At 35.7% G+C, this 19385-nt stretch overlaps 1 protein-coding gene across 3 annotated transcripts in view; it reads right to left on the bottom strand.

Annotated features, from left to right (window-relative positions):
* The window catches only part of UNC13C (unc-13 homolog C), a 753954-nt gene that overhangs the window by 208551 nt on the left and 526018 nt on the right, over positions 1 to 19385 (bottom strand). For all 3 annotated transcript variants that reach the window (XM_050799780.1, XM_050799781.1, XM_050799779.1), the window contains one exon: positions 6325 to 6410. In XM_050799780.1, the coding sequence (XP_050655737.1) occupies positions 6325 to 6410 (86 nt within the window). The remainder of the gene's footprint in view (positions 1 to 6324; positions 6411 to 19385) is intronic.

Below are 19385 nucleotides of genomic sequence, written 5' to 3'. Positions count from 1 at the left end.
GGATTCCTTGAATACATATTATATAAGTGTTTGCATTAATGAAAAAGTAAATGACTATTTGTGATTAATTTTCCTTTGGTGATCATTTTTTATCAAATAAACTAAGTTTTAACACCACATAGTTTCTACTTCCATAAGGATGAGCCAAGAATGATGAGATGTCTACAAAGAACCATGCAGATGGGTTCATTTGCTAGTTAAATCACCTGCTTCCACAAACGGTTTTCTAGTGCACTGGTTCTTAACTTTGGTGCACATTAGATGCAACTGGAAGTTTTGTTAAAACAAGAATTGCTGGGCCCTATTCCCAGGATGCCTGATTAGGTAGATGTGGGGTGGGGCCCAAGAATTTGCATTTCTACCAACTGCCCAGCTGATGCTGCTGGTTCAGGGATAATCACTGCTCTAGAAAGCAAAAGTTCTGAACCTGGGGTTCATGGACCCTTGGAAGAAGTCAATGATTGGGCTACAGGGCATTTGTATACATATCTGTGAGAGAATATACGCAGAGTTTTGATGTGTAGGCTATTTAGCATTTTTCTAGTAATACAGTCTACATATTTTATCAGATTTTCAAAGAAGGCCTCTAAAACGTAATTAACATTATGATAACGGTACTCAATCATGAATACATCAATCTAGTATGAATACATACTAGAACCACCAGGAATCTGGGCTCTTCCATTCAATTGCAATGTAATTTCAGGCAACATAACCTCTCTAAAAGGGGAATAATGATAGTATTTATTTCAGAGGTTTGTTGTGGGAATCAAATAAGTTAATATTTGTAAATCATTTAAACCAGTAACTAGCAAGTGCTAAATAGGCAATTGCTAAATAAGATTAAAAATCTGGGTATGTTTCAAAAGGCCGAGGCTCTACCCCTGGTGATACTAATGTATAGTCAGTGTTGAAAACCACTGTTCGGAAATGAAGAGAGCACAATAGACCAATGAATGCCTTTCCTGAAAGTGTCTGGTTAATCTCTTCTCAGTGAACCAGAATTCCCTTCCCAGAGGAGCTTGCTAGGAAAACTAGAGAGGGTTAACATCTTAGACAATAATCTATTTTTATAAAATTTCAAGTTATTTCTTGCTCACCTCATTTTCTTGTTGTTATGGGAAGAGCTGAGGGAAATGAAGCCAAAGGAAAAAAAATATGGTTTTATCCACATTGACTATTATTTTTGTTTAAAATCATCACAAACAAAGACCTTACCTAAAATAAGAATATGCTAATATTATACAGAAATGATCACAGAGGCAAATGCTAATTGTGTTAGCCAGGCTTCAAGATGACACCTGTGATCCTTGACTCTTAGCGTTCATATCCTTGTATACTCTCTCCCACGCTGAACAAGCGGAACTGTGCGACCAATGAGATATCGTAGAAGTGACTGAGTGTGGCTTCACAGTATAGATAATAAAGATGGCAGCTTCTGCCTTTTCTCTTGCATTGCCCACTTTGGGAAAAGCTAGCAGCTGTATCTTGGAGATGGTCAAGGAGTTTGTGGAGAGGTCCATGCTGAGAACAACTGAGGTCTCTTGCTGACAGCCTGCAACTACTCAACAGCCATATGAGTATGTCACCTAGGAAAGCAATCCCCCAGCCCGACAGTTCTTCAACAATAGCAGCTACTTATGTATGTTGCCAGGCACTCTATTTTGGGATAATTCATTATATCGTAATAGGTAACTGACACACTAACGCTAAACCTTATACTTTTTAGGTATCCAAGCTGAGAGTTTCTCTTTTACTCTTTTGGTGCTACTGCAGGGTATCTGTTCATTTTATTCTTTTCTGACTCCTTAAGCCCACCAAAAATAATTAGCTACTAAAACAATTAACTAGAAAAGTGGGTATGTTGTAAAAAGGAGAGAGAAAGATAACCTAGTCTTAGCCTTATAGTCTCCTGAGGCCTCACATATGAGAGAAAAAAAAAAGTTGTCACACTTGAGTGAGTACCAAGGTCAACAGTGAGAGACCAGCTGTATCCATGACGACACGGACTCTACATTGAGTTAACAAGAAATTTAAATTCTAATACCATCTCAAACAAAAAATGTGAGAAAGTTCAGTGTTTTCTAGGAACACAGATGACCAGGTAACTTAACTAAATCCTTGAAGGTCAGTGTCCACTGTTGCTCCTTATTTCAAAACCAAAGAGTCAGAATTATATGAGATAAAACTAGAATCTTAGAGTTTGAGTTCAGGCAGGGATAAAATAACCATCAAGACCTTATGTTCTATCTATATAGTGACCATGTACTAATTAAAAATATCTAAACAGGTAATGCTCCATATCCTGATTCTAATACCAGCTCAGTGGGTTTTTGGAAACTCATTTCCATTTACGTGAGATTCTGCTAGAGTTCACCTTGTATAACAGAAAGACAGACTTAAAAGTTACTGAATTTATTAGCCGTTGAACTTCTAATAATATCAGAACACACAGCTGTGTGTTCAACAAATAGATTTGCCTATACTACAAGTGGGACCGCATTCATAGCCTGAGAAGTTAGTGTAGCCCTGTTCTTACCATTTGATTACGTTTTAAGTTGGACCAGAGAAAGTGGCTGACCAGTTAATTACATACCTACTCTGAAATATTCATCTCTATCAAAAGAGCATGGCATATTACTCAGGTAAACACATTTTAATTATCTTTTACTGAAATAGATAACAAAGTGATTTAGATTGTCAAAGGTGTACCTGAATAATAGCATTACAAACACTCCTAGATGTCTATTTTTCTTCTGTTATTTAGAAACCAAATATTTTAGTCAGCATGTTTCCAGATTAGGTATACAGAGCTCGCCTTCTCTATCTACTCCAGATATATAAAACAAGCAGTTTCAACTTAATTGCAAGGGAGGAGGGAGTGCGCGGGTTGGAAGGGAACTGCCAGTGGAGGAAACTGAAATGCACTTACTGTAAGTGTGAAAGAGGATCTGTGCTTCCAAGTTTAGGCCAATCGAATTAACACTGCTGCTTTCCTTCAATGTAAAGTTGAAAGGAGGCAAGAATCTCCTAAATTTCTGAGATGTATGTTTAGAGGTCAGAAGCAGATGCTAATAAGTTTCATTTCTTGCTTCCATTTTATTGTCTTTTATGCTCATTCCCACATGGCCACTTCCAGCTCATCAGTGTATGTGGGATATATTTGCCACCCCCCCCCCGCCCACCATCCCAGTTTTTAATTATAATGTGTTTATTTCCTTATTTTGATTTCAGATCTTTTGGAAGGGATAACCACGATGCCCCAAATACTTTAGTGTGTTTAACTTCTTGGAAAGCCCTGAGTGCACCAGGTACTCATAAGATATAGATAAAGAAGGGGCAGGGCAGACAGGATGTGGGAAGAAACACGCAGAACAAGCAGAGGAAGGTGAGGCTGAAACACATCTGTCCACTTTGGTCTTGCCCTGCTTCTCAACGTCTATTCTCCCTGATCTCCATTTCCCCACTAAAATGACATAGGGGATTAAATGGAATATTTTCAGACTTTGTATTAGATAGCCTGACAGCTGATTTTTATTAACCAGTCTGTGAAATCTGTTTGATGGCTAAAATGTGGCTTTATCTCATAAAAGCAGCATCTTGCCATATGTTCTGTGGGTTGTGTTTGCTAATGTAAAATAGATTGTTATATATTAGAAAGCCTTTGGGTAAGGATTGAGGCTAAAAGGCATTCTGATGAGCTAAAACTTTACTATTCTGTTGTGCAAATATCAGTATGGGCAATTAAACTGATGAACAATGTAACTTTGATATAGAACGGACTAGAAAACAGCTACTCAGGAGGTTGAGACAGGAGAATGGCTTGAATCAGGGAGTTGGAGGTTCCAGTGAGCCAAGATCACGCCACCGCACTCTAGCCTGGCGACAGAGCAAGACTCTGTCTTGGAAAAAAAAAAAATACAACTGCCTGGCTATAATATAAATGAAAATAATTCTGAATTATGTCGCTAATCTACACATATGTATTCATTTACACACTGCTTTAGTGCACCTTAGATTTTCATGCAACCATTATTTATTGAGCAACTACTACATGCCAGACTTGTGTTAAGGACTGACACATGGTTAACATAGCTCTTATTTTCAAAAAGCTCTAATCTCATATAGTTGAAAATGTCACTAATAAGACCATCTATTCTACTAAAAAGCACTAAAACATTTTAATCTTCAAAATATATATGAAGTATGCTGAATCATAGTTAAACATGGAAAATATGGTTATGAAGAACTGTACGTAAGTCCTCAGTTAAATTTACTCTAAGACTTAGATTTATATGATAACCCATATGTGCTTAAGTAATATGTGCTTAATTTATGAGATATGATATTTATTTATATGATATTTATTTATATCATATAAAATATCATATTTAATATTTATTTATAATATTTAAATGTCATATTTAAATATTTATCATATTTAAATATCAATTTAATATATTTATTTATATATTTATTTATATCATATAAATTATATATTACTTTATATGATATGATATATGATATTAATAACCCATATGTGCTTAATTTATATGATAACCCATATTGCTTAAGTAATTGCATAAATGGTGGTACCAATAACTGCTACAGGGAACAGCAGAGAAGAGTAGGTTCTGTCAGAGGAGATTAAGAATCTATATCGACCCTAAAAATGTTCAGATGCCTAATAGCCTTTCAAGGAGGGTGGGAGAATGCAGTGAACGCTATCTGAAAAAAATGTATTTGCTCAGTGGACTGGTGGTTCTTGTCTGATTTAAGAGATAATGTTGGGGTCCCAAAGAGACAGTGAAAGCAGAGAGATGTAAAAGGATGTGGTTAGTAGGAGGCAAAGACGGAAGAGGTAGGAAGGGCTGGGTCATGAATAAACTGTAGAAGAAAAACCTCATTGCAAAGTAAGGAATAGCACCTCTGCGCAGTTCTGGTGTGATTTTAAAGATTAGATAAGCCTCTCTATTTGTGAGTGGAAGAGGCTGACTTTATCAGAAAACTAGATGTTATGATCTATTGAGTACCTTTTTTTCCAAATGAGAAAAACTGAATGTTCCCTCTGCAACCTGGTACAGGAAAGCTATTAAACAGTAGCATGATATACATGAACTCTGTAAAACCTGTCTTACTCTCGCAACCTTTTCTCCATATTGTAATCAAAATGATTTTTCTAAGTTGCAAATCTAAGACATGCACCTACTGAAAATCCTTTATGGGACTTCGTTTTTCTCAGCACACAGAGTCAAACTCCTCACAACGGCCCAGAAGGCCCTGTCTGCTGGTCCCTGCTAATTTCTCCTGTCTTACTTCTTGCTACCTCTTTCTTGCTCATTGGGCCTACTGAGTTCTCTCCTCTCAAATGCACCTTGTGCTTTCTCTAATTGCTAGTGCTCTGTCTTACCAAAAGCTCTTCTTACTCCTACCTATCCTTTAGGTCTTTATCAACGTTACATTTTCTTAGAGGAATTTCCCGCAGTAAGGCTGCCTTGTTCCCTAGCCCCAGGTCTGATGTAGGTGCTTCTCCAGACATTCCGTCATCATTAGTCCTCACCACTCCATATTGCAACTGTTTGCATTCTTGTAGCCCTCCTCCATAATCTTGATGAGGGTGGAGACCAGGGCTATCTTGTTCACTGTTGCATCCCCTACATCCAGTGTGCCAATGGTCATTTAGTATCTATGGGCTCAATATATATTTACTGAAGAAGTACAAATAAATTTTTCTACTAGGTTGTTAGTTTCTAGAGGACAGTAACTTGGTCTATGCTTCTATCTCTAACTGTAAACACAATGTGGGTGCACAAAGAATATTTATAGAATTATTTAACTTAGAGCTGTATTTCTCCTTTTCTACATCGTATGATTTGTACTTATTCAGAGTGGAGTTTCGGGTAAAGACCTCTGCCATTGTTCTTGTGTAAACTTGGTAGAATTTTGACTCGCCTCCCCGTGGATACTATTTCCAAGTCTATGCAGACAAATATCTGGATTAACTACTCATCCACCTCCTCAATATGGCCTGTTTTGGTAAATGAACTACATCAAGTATTCTTACATATGAGCATAATCCTATCAGTGAAATACTCTTACGAGCCCAGAACTTAGACCATATAATTAAAAACGAATATACTTCTTTAGGGCTTTTTGTGTACTTTGAGACCTTATCTTTCTACCATATGGAAATAAGTTTTAGAACTAAATTGATCACAATAATTAATGTTTTAACATTTCAATTCTTAACATTTAAAGCCAAGAACACAAAATCACCATTTAACTCTAACATGTAGGTGAATAAGTATAAATAACTATAATTACCTTCTAATGCATATTTCATATCCAGAGCAAAAAGAGTCCACATAATTTCGGCACTTATTTTTCCCATGTTCAGCTCTTGAGGAAACCTAAAACCAAACACACTTAATTAGTGTATGAGGAAGAATAACATGCCTACAAAACAAAATACATCATTTTACACATCTACCACAGTAGTTATTATATAGTTCATAAACACTGTTATTTATGACATTTCTCTTTATGAACTGTCATAAGTAAAAAAAAAAAAAGTTACACACTAGAGTTTAATGTTAAAAAGTTATTGGATCGTAAGAAAACAGACTTCATTATATCAGTGCCAAAGTAACAGTGACTGGGGCTGCCTGTGGATGTCTTGTGATGAGTGTTTGTGTCTCAAGAGCTCCTTTGGTTTTATCGAAGACTTCTTCTCCTTCTCCTTCTCCTTCTTCTTTTTTGTTTTGAGACGGAGTCTCACTCGGTCTCCCAGGCTGGAGTGCAATGGTGCCATTTTGGCTCACTGCAATCTCCTGGGTTCAAGCAATTCTCCTGCCTCAGCCTCCCAAGTAGCTGGGATTACAGGCGTGTGCCACCACACCCAGCTAATTTTTTGTATTTAGTAGAGACAGGGTTTCACCATGTTGGTTCAGGCTAGTCTGGAGTTCCTGATCTCAGGTGATCCACCTGCCTTGGCCTCCGAGAGTGCTGAGATTACAGGCATGAGCCACCATACCTGGCTGACTCCATCTTTTTATGTCTCACTTTCGAGGATAGATCAGAAGAAGGTGAATAGCAAATACCATATGACACCAAAAAAATCACAACTCATATATGTCCCTCAGCCATTTTCCTTGAAGGACACTTAAGTACTTTTATTTTTTCTATTATCTATTATCTTTATGTGAATTATTTCAACAAAGATTCCTCACTCCCTCTGGCAAAATGGCTCCTGGTGGACACCCCCACTAATCTGTATTCCAGAACTTCCAGGCAGGTCTGTGTTTAGACTAAACAAGCTTAGGTTAAAAACAAGATTCTGACTGCTTCTAAACATTTATTTTGTTTGCATGTGTATTCAATCTCATGAAAAGGCTCCTAAGTAATACAAGCCCAATGAATATGATGACCGAGTCTTTTTATTACAATGTAAACACTCACTCCACGCCAGAATGTAAGACTGGAAGTATTTTCTCTCTCTATATATATATATACAGACGTGCACACATGAATAAAAATATTTATATCAAGGAACAGAGCTAGCTCTCACATTCATCTACATTTGGGGGTTCAAATAAAAAAAGAGTATAATCCTGTATGGAAAGCATTACCTAAGGAAATATGACTTCAAGACAACCTCAAATAAGAAAAGACTATTGACACATACAGAACTACTCTAGTCCATATTTCCATCAAAATTAGAGTGTGTTGCATCAGTTTCCCTTACTGACTGCCAGTTTTATCAATTTGTCTAATAAGGCATTCAATTTTGAAACTTAAATCCAGAAGCTTTATATTTATCAAGTATTTAAGTTCAGATCTCTTCTACAAAATTTAATACAACCTGAATACATATAAATTAGTTTTCAACATTAAATTTTACTTTATTGATATAACAATAACCCCAGGTAAACAATTTATTTCAAAAGGTTTCATCTGAGCATAAATACTAGCATCATACATTTTGTAGTCCATTAGATTTTATGTAGTTAGTATGTAGCATCAAAATTATAAGTGATATAATAAGAGTGCTTTTTGCTTATAAAAAGACAAAATTGCTTAGTTATTTTGATTTATTTAAATCAAGAATAAGATTATATTAGCTTTACAGTACAATATACAGGAAACAAAGATATTCACATAAAAAACTAAAGAATATCTCTTATAAACATAGATCTTCAACAAAAAATATCAAATTTAATCTCACAATATACAAAATGAATAATACATTATGATCAAGAGAGGTTTATCCCAAAAATGCAACATTAATTCAACCTTCAAAAATCAATCAACATAATTTACTGTATTGTTAGACTATGGAAGAAAAATTTTATGATCATCTCAATAGATGCTGAAAAGGTATTTGATATTCATTCATTCATGATTTTAAATCCCTCTGAAAGATAGTAACTAAAGTGAACTTTTTTAACCTCATAAAGAGAATCTACAAAACCCTACTGCTAAAATTATAGTTATGTCTCACACTTGATACTTAAGGATGAAGGCAGTGATGTTGACTCTCAGTATTTCTACATAACATTATACTGGAGTTCTTAAGTTCTGTTAAAATGCAAGAAAAATACGTAAGAGGCATATAGATAGCAAAGGAAGCAATACAACTCTTCAGAGAGAACATGATTTTCTACATAAAAAATGGCATACTAAAAATTGTCTGCATAGAAAATGTCTAAAAAACTAATTTAAGAAGCTACAAAATATAAGGTCACAGAATACGAATTCATATATTTCTGTATACTACCAATGGACTATTGGATATTGAAATTAAAATAACAGTATCATTTATAATAGCATCTGATATGGTTTTGCTCTGTGTCCCCACCCAAATCCCATCTCAAATTGTAATCCCTACATGTTGAGGGAGGGATCTGTAATCCCCATGGGGGCACTTTCCTCTACGCTGTTTTCTTATAGTGAGTGAGTGCTCACAAGATCTGATGGTTTTAAAAGTGTTTGCCAGTTCACTCCTGTGCTCTTGTCTCTCTCCTCCTGCCTTGTGAAGACGCTGCTTGCTTCCCCTCAGCCTTCAACTGTGATTATGTTTCCTGAGGCTTCCCTCACCATATGGAACCGTGAGTCAATTAAACCTCTTTCCTTTATAAATTACTCAGTCTCAGGCATCTTTTCTTTTCTTTTTTTTTTTTTTTAGATGAAGTCTCACTCTGTCCCCTAGGCTGGAGTGCAGTGGTGCAATCGTGGCTCACTGCAACCTCCACCTCCTGGGTTCAAGCGATTCTCCTGCCTCAGCTTCCCGAGTAGCTGGGACTACAGGCATGCACCTTATAGCAGGGTCAGAATGCACTAATGCAGCATCAAAAGTTATTAAATACTTAGTTATAAATCTAATATAATACGCATAAGATTTATATGAAGAAAACTATAAAGTATTGAAAAACGAAATAAGGCCTAAATCGATATATTGTATTTATAGGCTGATATACTCAATAATGTTAGAATTTTATCTTTTCTCAAATTGATTCATAGATTCAATGCAATCTCAATCAAAATTCTAGCAGAATTTCTTGTGGAAATCAACAAACTGATTCTAAAATTGGCATAGCAAAGTAAAAACACCAGAAGATGAAAAAAATGCTGTTGTTTTTTTTTAAAGTAAAGAACAAACTTTACTTGTATTTGCAGCTTTCTATGAAAATATAATAATTCACACAGAATGTCTTCAAATACAAGAGTGGCTAATTTTCAACAATGTGTAACAGTATGTCAGTGAAGAAAGGACAGTCTTTTCAACAAGAGATGCTAAAATACTTGAATATTTACAGGCAAAAAAGAAAAAATCTTGATTCATACCTTGCACCAAATTAAACATCTAACTCAAAATGGACCACAGACCAAAATGCCAAACCTAAAGCCATAAAACTTTTTAAAGAGAACATAGTAGAAAATCTTTGTGACCTTATATTAGGCAAAACTTGTCTAGATGTAACACAAAAGTGTAACCCATAAAATATTGATAAATTGAACTTCATGAATTAAAATCTGATCTTCAAAAGACATTGTTGAGAAAACAGAAAGGTAAGCCACAGACAGGGAGAAAAAAATGTGCAAAACATGTGTCTGATAAAGGATTTATATCTAGGATATATACATTATACTAAAATCTCAGTAATAGAGAAAACATTACCCAATAAAAATGGGCAAATGATTTGAATGACACTTCAGAAGAGAAAAAAATTAGATGGGAAATAAACACATGCAAATAGGCTCAACATTATTAGTCATTAGATACTTGCCGATAAAATTATGATGTGATACTACATGTCTATTAGAATAGCTTAAAAAAACAAAAGGCAAAAGCCCAATACTATTAAGGGCTAGCAAAGATGCAAGTGTGCAGAGGAGCTGGAACTCTGACACATTGCTTCTGAGAATGGAAAATGTTATAGTTGTTTTGGAAAGCAGTTTGGCAAATGACATTTTCTATAGAATTGGAAAAAAACATTCTAAATTCATATGGAACCAAGAAAGAACCCAAACATACAAAACAATCTTAAGAAAAAAGAACCAAGCCAAATATATCACACTACCTAACTTCAAATTATACTACAAGACTACAGTAACCATAACAGCATGATACTGGCACCAAGAAAGACACATAGAACAATGGAACAGAACAGAGAGCCCAGAAATAAGGCCACACACCTACAACCCATCTGATCTTTCACAAAGCTGACAAAAGCAATGGGGAAACAACTCCCCATTCAATAAATGATGCTGGGATAACTGGCTAGTCATGTGCAGAAGACTGAAACTGGATCTTTTTCACTATATACAAAAATCAACTCAAGATGAATTAAAGACTTAATGTAAAACTGAAAACGATAAAAACCCAGAAGAACACCTAGAAAATGCCATTCTGGGCATAGGCCCTGGCAAAGATTTTATGATGACCCCAAAAGCAATTGCAACGAAAAGAAAAATTGACAAGTGGAACTTAATTAAAGTAAAAAGCTTCTGCACAGCAAAAGAAACTATCAATAGAGTAAAGGGACATCCTTCAGAAGGGGAGAAAATACTTGCAAAGTATACATCCGGCAAAGGTCTAATATCCAGAATCTATAAGAAACTTAAACAAGTCAATATGTAAAAACAACACGCGACACCGTTAAACGTGAACAAAGAACATGAACAGAGACTTCTCAAAAGAAGACATACACATGGCCAACAAGCGTGTGAAAAAAGGCTTGACATTGCTAATCACTACAGCAATGCAGATCAAAACCACCATGAGATATTACCTCACATTGGTCAGAATGGCAATCATTGAAAAGTAAAAACATAACAGATGCTGGTGAGGTTGCAGAGAAAAGGGAATGATTATACACTGCTGGTAGGAAACAGCCACGGGGGAAAACAGTTTGGAGATTTCTCAAAGGACTTAAAATAGAACTACCATTTGACTCAGCAGTCTCTTTACTGGGCATATAACCAAAAGAAAACAAATCTTTCTACCAAAAAGACACATGCACTTGTATGGTCATCACAGCACTATTCATAATAAACAAAGACATAGAAGTCAAGCTACAAGCCCATACACAGTGGACTGGATAAAGAAAATGTGTACCGTAGGATACTACATAGGTATAAAAAAGAATAAAATCATGTTCTTCGCAACAGCATGGATAGAGCTGGAGGTCATTATTGTAAGTGAATTAACTCAGGAACACAAATTAAATATCAGATGTTCTCACTTATAAGTGGGAGCTAACTATTGAGTACATATGGACACAAATCAAGGAACAATAGACAGTGGGACCTCCTTGAGGGTAAAGGGTGGGAGAAGAGTACGGATCTAAAAGCTACCTATTGGCTACTATGCTTGTAGCTGTTTTGGAAAGCAGTTTTGGCATTTCTCATAGGATTAGAAAAAATTCTAATATATAACCAAGAATTAGATGCTTATCATCTGGGTGATGAAATAATTTGTATATCAAACCCCCATGACTTACAATTTACCCATGTAGCAAACCTGCCTACGTTCCCACTGAACCTCAAATAAAAGTTGGAAAGAAAAAGCAAAACAAAAACCACCATTTAAAATAAAACAACAAACTGGAAAAATATATCCAGCTTATATAAAAGACAAAAAGAGAATATTATTAACATAAAAAGAACATGTAATATTATTAACATGTTAAAAATCTATAGAAAAAAATGAAAGAAAAAGTGGCTGAGATGAAAGGGAAATTAAAAAAAAAATCAAAGCCTAATAAACACAAGAAAGGAGCTGTTCACCTTAATAAGAGTAAAAATTTTCTACTTATCAGACTGGAAACAATTTAAAAATTGATGAAAATTCAGGCTTTCTTTTTTTGAAGTTGATTTTCTCATAGTTATCTAATGACTCTCTACAGGCGTTCAGTTCTTCTGCTATACCAATATCTGTGTTATCCCTATCACTTTCTCTTCTCTGTGCCGCAGGAGTCCCCTCATTGGCTGCATCATCCTGATGTTAAATGATACCACGGAAAAATATGCAGCTATTGAAATGATCAAGGCAGAACTATTTCAACTGACATGAATAGATGTCTCTCAGGCAGTATTAGGTGAATAAAGCAAATTATTGATTAACATATAAGATGATCGTATATTTCATAAAAAACACTATGAAAGCAAACATTATTAAATGAATTTCTATGTTTATATGTGTGAAAAAGTTAGCCGGAAGAAAACACACCAAACTACTGAAAATTTATAAAGCTTCGGTTGGGGAGTCATGCTTTTAAGTTTTACTGATTTACTTCACAGAAATGATCTAAAAACGTTAGAACTCTTATTTTCTACTTCATGCAGCCTGTGAAGGTGAATATGATTATTTCTGTGATCATAACATTTTTAAAACTCAATTTTGAAGTAGAATCAATGGGAGTTTTACTATACACATGAGTTATTTTAAAAGATGGATAATAATAATTTGTTTCCCACAAACCCCTATTCAGTTGTTATTATTTCTAATTTAAAAATTGGTGGTCAGGAGTTAAGCCCTGAGATATCTCCAGTAAAGAAAAAACAATATTCAATGAGTATACTAGAACATGAAACAAATCAAAGACAGAATCAGAAATAGAGCCTATGGTTCTTGCCCATGTTTCTTTTTACTTTTTTTTTTTTTTTTTTTTTTTTTTTTGAGACGGAGTCTCGCTCTGTCGCCCAAGCTGGAGTGCAGTGGCGCGATCTTGGCTCACTGCAAGTTCCACCTCCCGGGTTCACGCCATTCTCCTGCCTCAGCCTCCCGAGTAGCCGGGGATACAGGCGCCCGCCACCACACCCGGCTAATTTTTCGTATTTTTAGTAGAGATGGGGTTTCACTATGTTAGCCAGGATGGTCTCGATTTCCTGACCTCGTGATCTGCCCACCTTGGCCTCTCAAAGTGCTGGGATTATAGGTGTGAGCCACCGCACCCGGCCTATTCTTTTCTTTTACAATAAAAAAATTCCCATGCATTGAAAATGTTTATACAGTTAACAATTTCTTTCCTTTTTGGTATTAGGCTATTGGATTTTTCCTCAGAATACTTACCGTTTAAATTACTGCCTTCATGTTTTATGTAGCAGTCCCTCTTTAAATTTAAATCTCAAGATCTACTTCTTGCTAAGATCTACTTCTATACAGAAAACACTATTTGGGGTCTGAGGCCTCATTCTGATCAGTGTTAGAAGTTTTGCTCTATTATAATACATTATGATACGCTGGTTTCAATTTTGGTTGTGCTATTACCTGTAGAGATAATAGACATCTCATGATAGAAAATAAAAAGAATGTAACGTTTCTTTCTTTAACAGTTACACAAGTTCTCCGGAAGCCTGTATTTTATTTTACCTTACCTCCACTCTATGGTACTTTTTGTACTTTCAGAATTACATTTCTGACTCTTTCTTACGTATTTCATAGTTAAATTAATGGCAATACTATTTAGCTGATGAATTTAGATAGCTACCAGAGTCATCAGCCTCTGCCACGATCCACAGGGTCCCCTCCTTTGCACCCTCCGGGGAATTTTTTCTTTGGTCTACGTGTGGAATTTGCCTCTCGCTTCCCTATTCCCAATATCACACCCCCAATTCAAGTCATTATCTTCATTCGCCTCAATAATTGCACTATTAGTTTATGTTTTTGCCCCTATTTTTCCCTCTTCTGATACATCTATATTATCACCTAATTTGCCTTTTAAAAACACAGGCCATCATATTTCTAACTACTGCTTTAAAACCATAAATTGCTGGTCACACGTTTATTAGCATATAATAGTTTCAACTCATTAATACGACTATCCTGCTCTGATCATCTGGCCCCAACTTTCATTTCTTTCACTTTCATTCCCCAACCCTTACCATGAATAATCTAGCTGCCCCTAGTTTTTATTATTTCTTGACACGCCTGACATTCCATATATCTTCTGATCATTTTCCACCTTCCTGCTGTCTCTTCCTCTTAATTTCTATGAGATAATAACCTCTCTCTCTCCCTGGAAAGCACAGCCCAAGTGTCACCTCCCTTTAAGTCTTCTGTTGTATTCAAGGCAGAATTAGCAATGATTAAATGCTTGTGAATGATAAGGGCAAAGAGAGGTGCAGAGTGACTATAAATGGGTCTGAGCTCGCTTAATATTAAGAATTAGTGACAGGATTGGTGCTTTTATACTGTAGAAATTACACAATTTTACTCTTGACACAAGGTCTCACTTAACTGGCACAATGTGATTGACATTTGCTTTGTAGTTCCAAACTGATGAAAATGAGGGGAATAATATTTTTTCTCTTTAACCCATTTTGTCTAGCATCATACAACATTTCTCCCGACAGGGTTCAGGACATGCTACCCCAAAATATGGCACCCTGGCAAATTGAATATTTCAAGTGGAAGGAATCTGAGAAATGGCACATGCAGTTAGGACTTTGTGATTTTCCCCTGAAGCAAGACATAAAACCTAGAAAGGGTTTTCTGATCTTCCTCTGAAGCAGGAAATAGGATCCTTACGTGAGAGCTGCTGCTCCTACACCAAAAGCAAAGAAAGAAGCGTCCTTATCAAAAGGAACGTGAATGAGCAGGCCTTGCTGTTTCTCCAAGTTTACTGTACTTATACTTTTATGCGGGCTTCTATACATGTGCCCACAACTCTCCACTTTTTGTCAAACCTAGCACAAAATATACTCAAATTTAGTCATTTATTCAGGTCTTTATTTCCTTTGAAGGCTCCCGTGTCATATAAAGCTTATGTTAAATAAATTTGTATGCTCTTCTCTTGTTAATGGATCTTGTTATAGTGACTACAGCTGAGGACTCAGAGGATAGAAGGAAAAGATATTCTTTCTCCCCTACACTTCTCTCACATAGCATCTCTTTACTACCTAACAGTATTAATTACATTTACACAGTCTTCCCAATACCTACATATGTATATAATTCTTTTCTCTCCATACTATTTTTTTTTTTTTTTGAGATGGAGTCTCACTCAGGCACTCAGGCTGGAGTGCAGTGGGCAATCTCTGCTCACTGCAAGCTCCACCTCCTGGGTTCACAGCATTCTCCTGCCTCAGCCTCCTGAGCAGGAGTAGCTGGGACTACAGGTGCCCGCCACCACGCCCGGCTATTTTTTTCTATTTTTTAGTAGAGATGGGGTTTCACTGTGTCAGCCAGGATGGTCTCGATCCCCTGACCTTGTGATCCGCCCGTCTCGGCCTCACACAGTGCTGGGATTACAGGCGTGAGCCACTGCGCCTGGCCCTCTCCATACTATTTAAACCATTTTAGCAGCCAGAATATAACTAAGTAACATTTGAAAAGCTAACAGTTTCCCAAACAATTCTTTACTGTTTTCTGCCTTGTGGAAATAGGGGAGAAAAATGAACAATTATGAGTAAAATACAGTGGGTGAAAGAAGAAAGTCAGTTCTGGAAATGAAAGGAGAAATACTCCATTTTCCCGACAACATAGATTTTATCAGTTTCCGAGAAACTAATGGCTACATTTTAAGTTTCTAATTTTTAAGGGACCACAAAATAATATTTCCATAATAGTGTTTTTTCACTGTGTCCAACTTTGCCTTTGTAGACTTGTAAATATGTAATCTCATTTTGATACTAAATTTTTATATGCTTTTTCTATGCTGTAGTCCCAATATCAAATCATTATTTAAAAGGCAGAGTTGTTTTTTTCTGACACATTTTCACAATTGAATACGTCTGCCTTTTGGTGGGGGCTCGCTAAGGAGTCTATACCATCTGCGTATTTGCTAGAGGCTTATTTTCCAAAATTTAACACATTTTTGGCTATTTTTCCTGCCTGATACCTAGCAGTATAATACAGAAGTTAAATAGCAATGCATTCCAAAAGACAGCGATTTCATTTCTCCTCTGCTACTTAGCTAATTTACCCAGTGGAGCAGTGAGTAATCTCTTCAAAACTCAATTTTCTCACTCGTCAAATGGGGATGATATTAATTGCGTAACTTGGGACTGTTTCTAGGGCTGTTGTGAGGATTAAATGAGATTTTACATGTAAATATTTTGCTTAGTCACCGACACACAGTGAGTACTCAATAAATGTTTCCTGCTGATAATGATGAAATTATAAGTATAAATGAGACAGACAGGAAAATATTTAGATTCCATTGATTTCTAACGTAAAAATAATCACATAAAGTAAATGAAAACTTATATTTGTATTTACTAGGTGTTTAGTCCGTAGGATAAAATTTGTTAATAAAGTTAATAGCAATAAACTTGATTTAGGAAAATGTTTATGTACTCACAGGACTAAATGGTTTTATGAACTTCAGAAATATTGAGCTATACACTAACAATTCATACATTAACTACAAATGAATTCCAAACTACGATAGAAACAAAACTGAAAGAGGTTTACCTTTCCACAACCATTTTGTAACTTTGTAGAAGTTGTCATACATACTTAAAAGTTAAAAGAAGTACACATAAATATGGTATATGAAATATTCCTACTTACCATATAAATTTAAATTAGCCTTTCTCACACTAGTCTGAATTCATGAGGTTTTCTTGTGCACAAATTAAATTCTCTAAGGTGTAGCTCCACCTCTTCTTCATTTTCAATGCAGTCATAGCTTAACTTAATCTACCATTATAAAGAGGAGGTTTAATGAAATCACTGATCCATTCCACCATTATTTGACTGTCTCCTGTTTTTAATTTGCAGCAATTAATTAACAAAGCACAAATGTTTTAAATCTTGAATCTTATGAGACATAACAATTTAATAACCCAATTTATTATCTTGCAAATTTCTTACTGAAATGAGGGAAACATAATCTGCCACTGCCAAATTTGATAATACTGATTCATCAGTCACAATGGATAAAATTAGAATCCATTAAATGTGAAGTATTATTTTGATATGCAAAGTTTGTCTTTGAAAAAAAGTATGTTAATTATTACAAATTAGTAAGCAATGGTTCCCCGTTCCTGCCTGTCATGTATGCATCTGAAATTTCTTTGTCATAGCTGGAACTTAAGAGACAGTTTGTTGTGCCCTTTTTACATTATAAAACATATTAAGCCTTTGTTAGTATGTTCTGCACTTAAGATACTTGACATCCATTTAGTGCAATTAACTGCTATTATCATGAATGTAGTAAACAACTAAGCATAAATTTTATTAAGCAGGACTCTACTAGTAAATTACGAGCCATCCTTACAAATTAATGCCATGGTAGAAATTTTTCCTTTTGTACTTAGGTTCTTTTGTACCATAAAGTAAATTGATCATAAGTGCCATTTGAAGCCAATCACCCTTTTATCTTTTTGCTTTCTCTTTGTTTCATTTATAACCTAAGGCATTATTTTAATGAACTCAGATCTTTAAGTATATATTTAATTTTAACATGAAAAACAAAATTGTAAATGGATCTATGTAAACTGTTTTTTTTTTTTTTTTTTTTTTTTTTTTTTTTTGGAGACAGGTTCTCACTCTGTTGCTCAGGCTGTTGCTGAGTGTTGCCTTGGCTCACTGCAGCCTCCACCTCCTGGGCTCAAGCAGGTCCTTCCGCCTCAGCCTCCCTAATAGCTGGGACTACCAGTGTGTGGCAAAATGCCTGGTTAATTTTTGTATCTTTTTATTTAGAGACGGGGTCTCACTATGTACTGATCTCAAACTGCTGGCCTCAAGAAATCCTCCTGCCTCAGGTTCCCAAAGTGCTGGGATTACAGGCATGAACCATTGCTCCTGGCTTCCACTTTTTAAAAGTTTTTATTTTTTTATGTCAGAGACAGGATCTTGCTCTGTCACCCAGGCTGGAGTGCAGTGGTCTGATCATAGCTCACTTCAGCCTTGAACTCCTGGGATCGAGAGACCCAACTGCCTCATCCTTCCAAGTAGCTGGGACTACCAGCATGAGCCCAGCTCTAAGTTAACTATTGAAATCAGCATCGCATAAGACAATTAAAATACCACCTGGCAGTATGACAAAGGAGTTGCAGATGGCCAGAGACAGCCTAAATAACTTGTGTAATGCACATGGGATAAATAGTCAACAGAATTTACTGAGTTTAGATAACTGTTTCTCAAGCTGGAAGACCTGGTACAAGCAAGTCCTCATGTTCATATTGCAGGGCAGGTGGAGTACCTATTCAATGCAGGCATTAGGGTGGGTGCCTTCCGTGCATTATCTCTACAAATCCTGCTATGGTCTCATGAGTTAAGTTTTGCCTCCTAATTTCTAAAACATAGAAAGCCTAAAAGATGTTGCAATCAGATCCAGATTAATCATTAAAATATCAGAAATGTTTGGAGGGATTAATGCGCATCATCTTATTTATGGGATCCTTTTGTTAACATTAACCCTTTTGTTATTTCAAAGAGTTGCTTACATTTTGATTCTGCCTATTGCTAGATATGTGATTTTGCGTAACTTAGTCCCCTCTATGCTTAAGCTTCATAATCTGCAATTTGGGGATGATAATGGTACTGATATCATTAGAATAAATTTAGGATTAAACATTAAACTGTAAAAATGTTAGAATAGTGCCTGACTCCAGTTAATTCCCCATGGTTCCCTATATAATGATTATGATATTTATAACACATAAATATCTAGTTGTGTTAAAATCTTTCAGCAAGCATGACAAACCTTGAAAAATTCAAGATCAACTCTTTTTCACCTCTGTGATATGTGGTCAGGGAGGTAGAAAAGTGAAATCTTCAGAGGTGTTTAAATTAGTATAATTCTTAGTAAGCATTCTTTGACAGTACTCTTGTGCACTTAGAAAAGTATTTGAATTATTTCCACATAATGTAATATTTTGGGAAACTGCAGAGAAACACACTTGATCTGTTTTAAAATTCAAAATGGCTATGA

This window comes from Macaca thibetana, chromosome 7 (genome assembly GCF_024542745.1).
Source record: "Macaca thibetana thibetana isolate TM-01 chromosome 7, ASM2454274v1, whole genome shotgun sequence".
Lineage (NCBI taxonomy): Eukaryota > Metazoa > Chordata > Mammalia > Primates > Cercopithecidae > Macaca > Macaca thibetana.
Note: the sequence above shows the minus strand (reverse complement) of the source record. Positions and strands in the feature narration are given on the sequence as shown.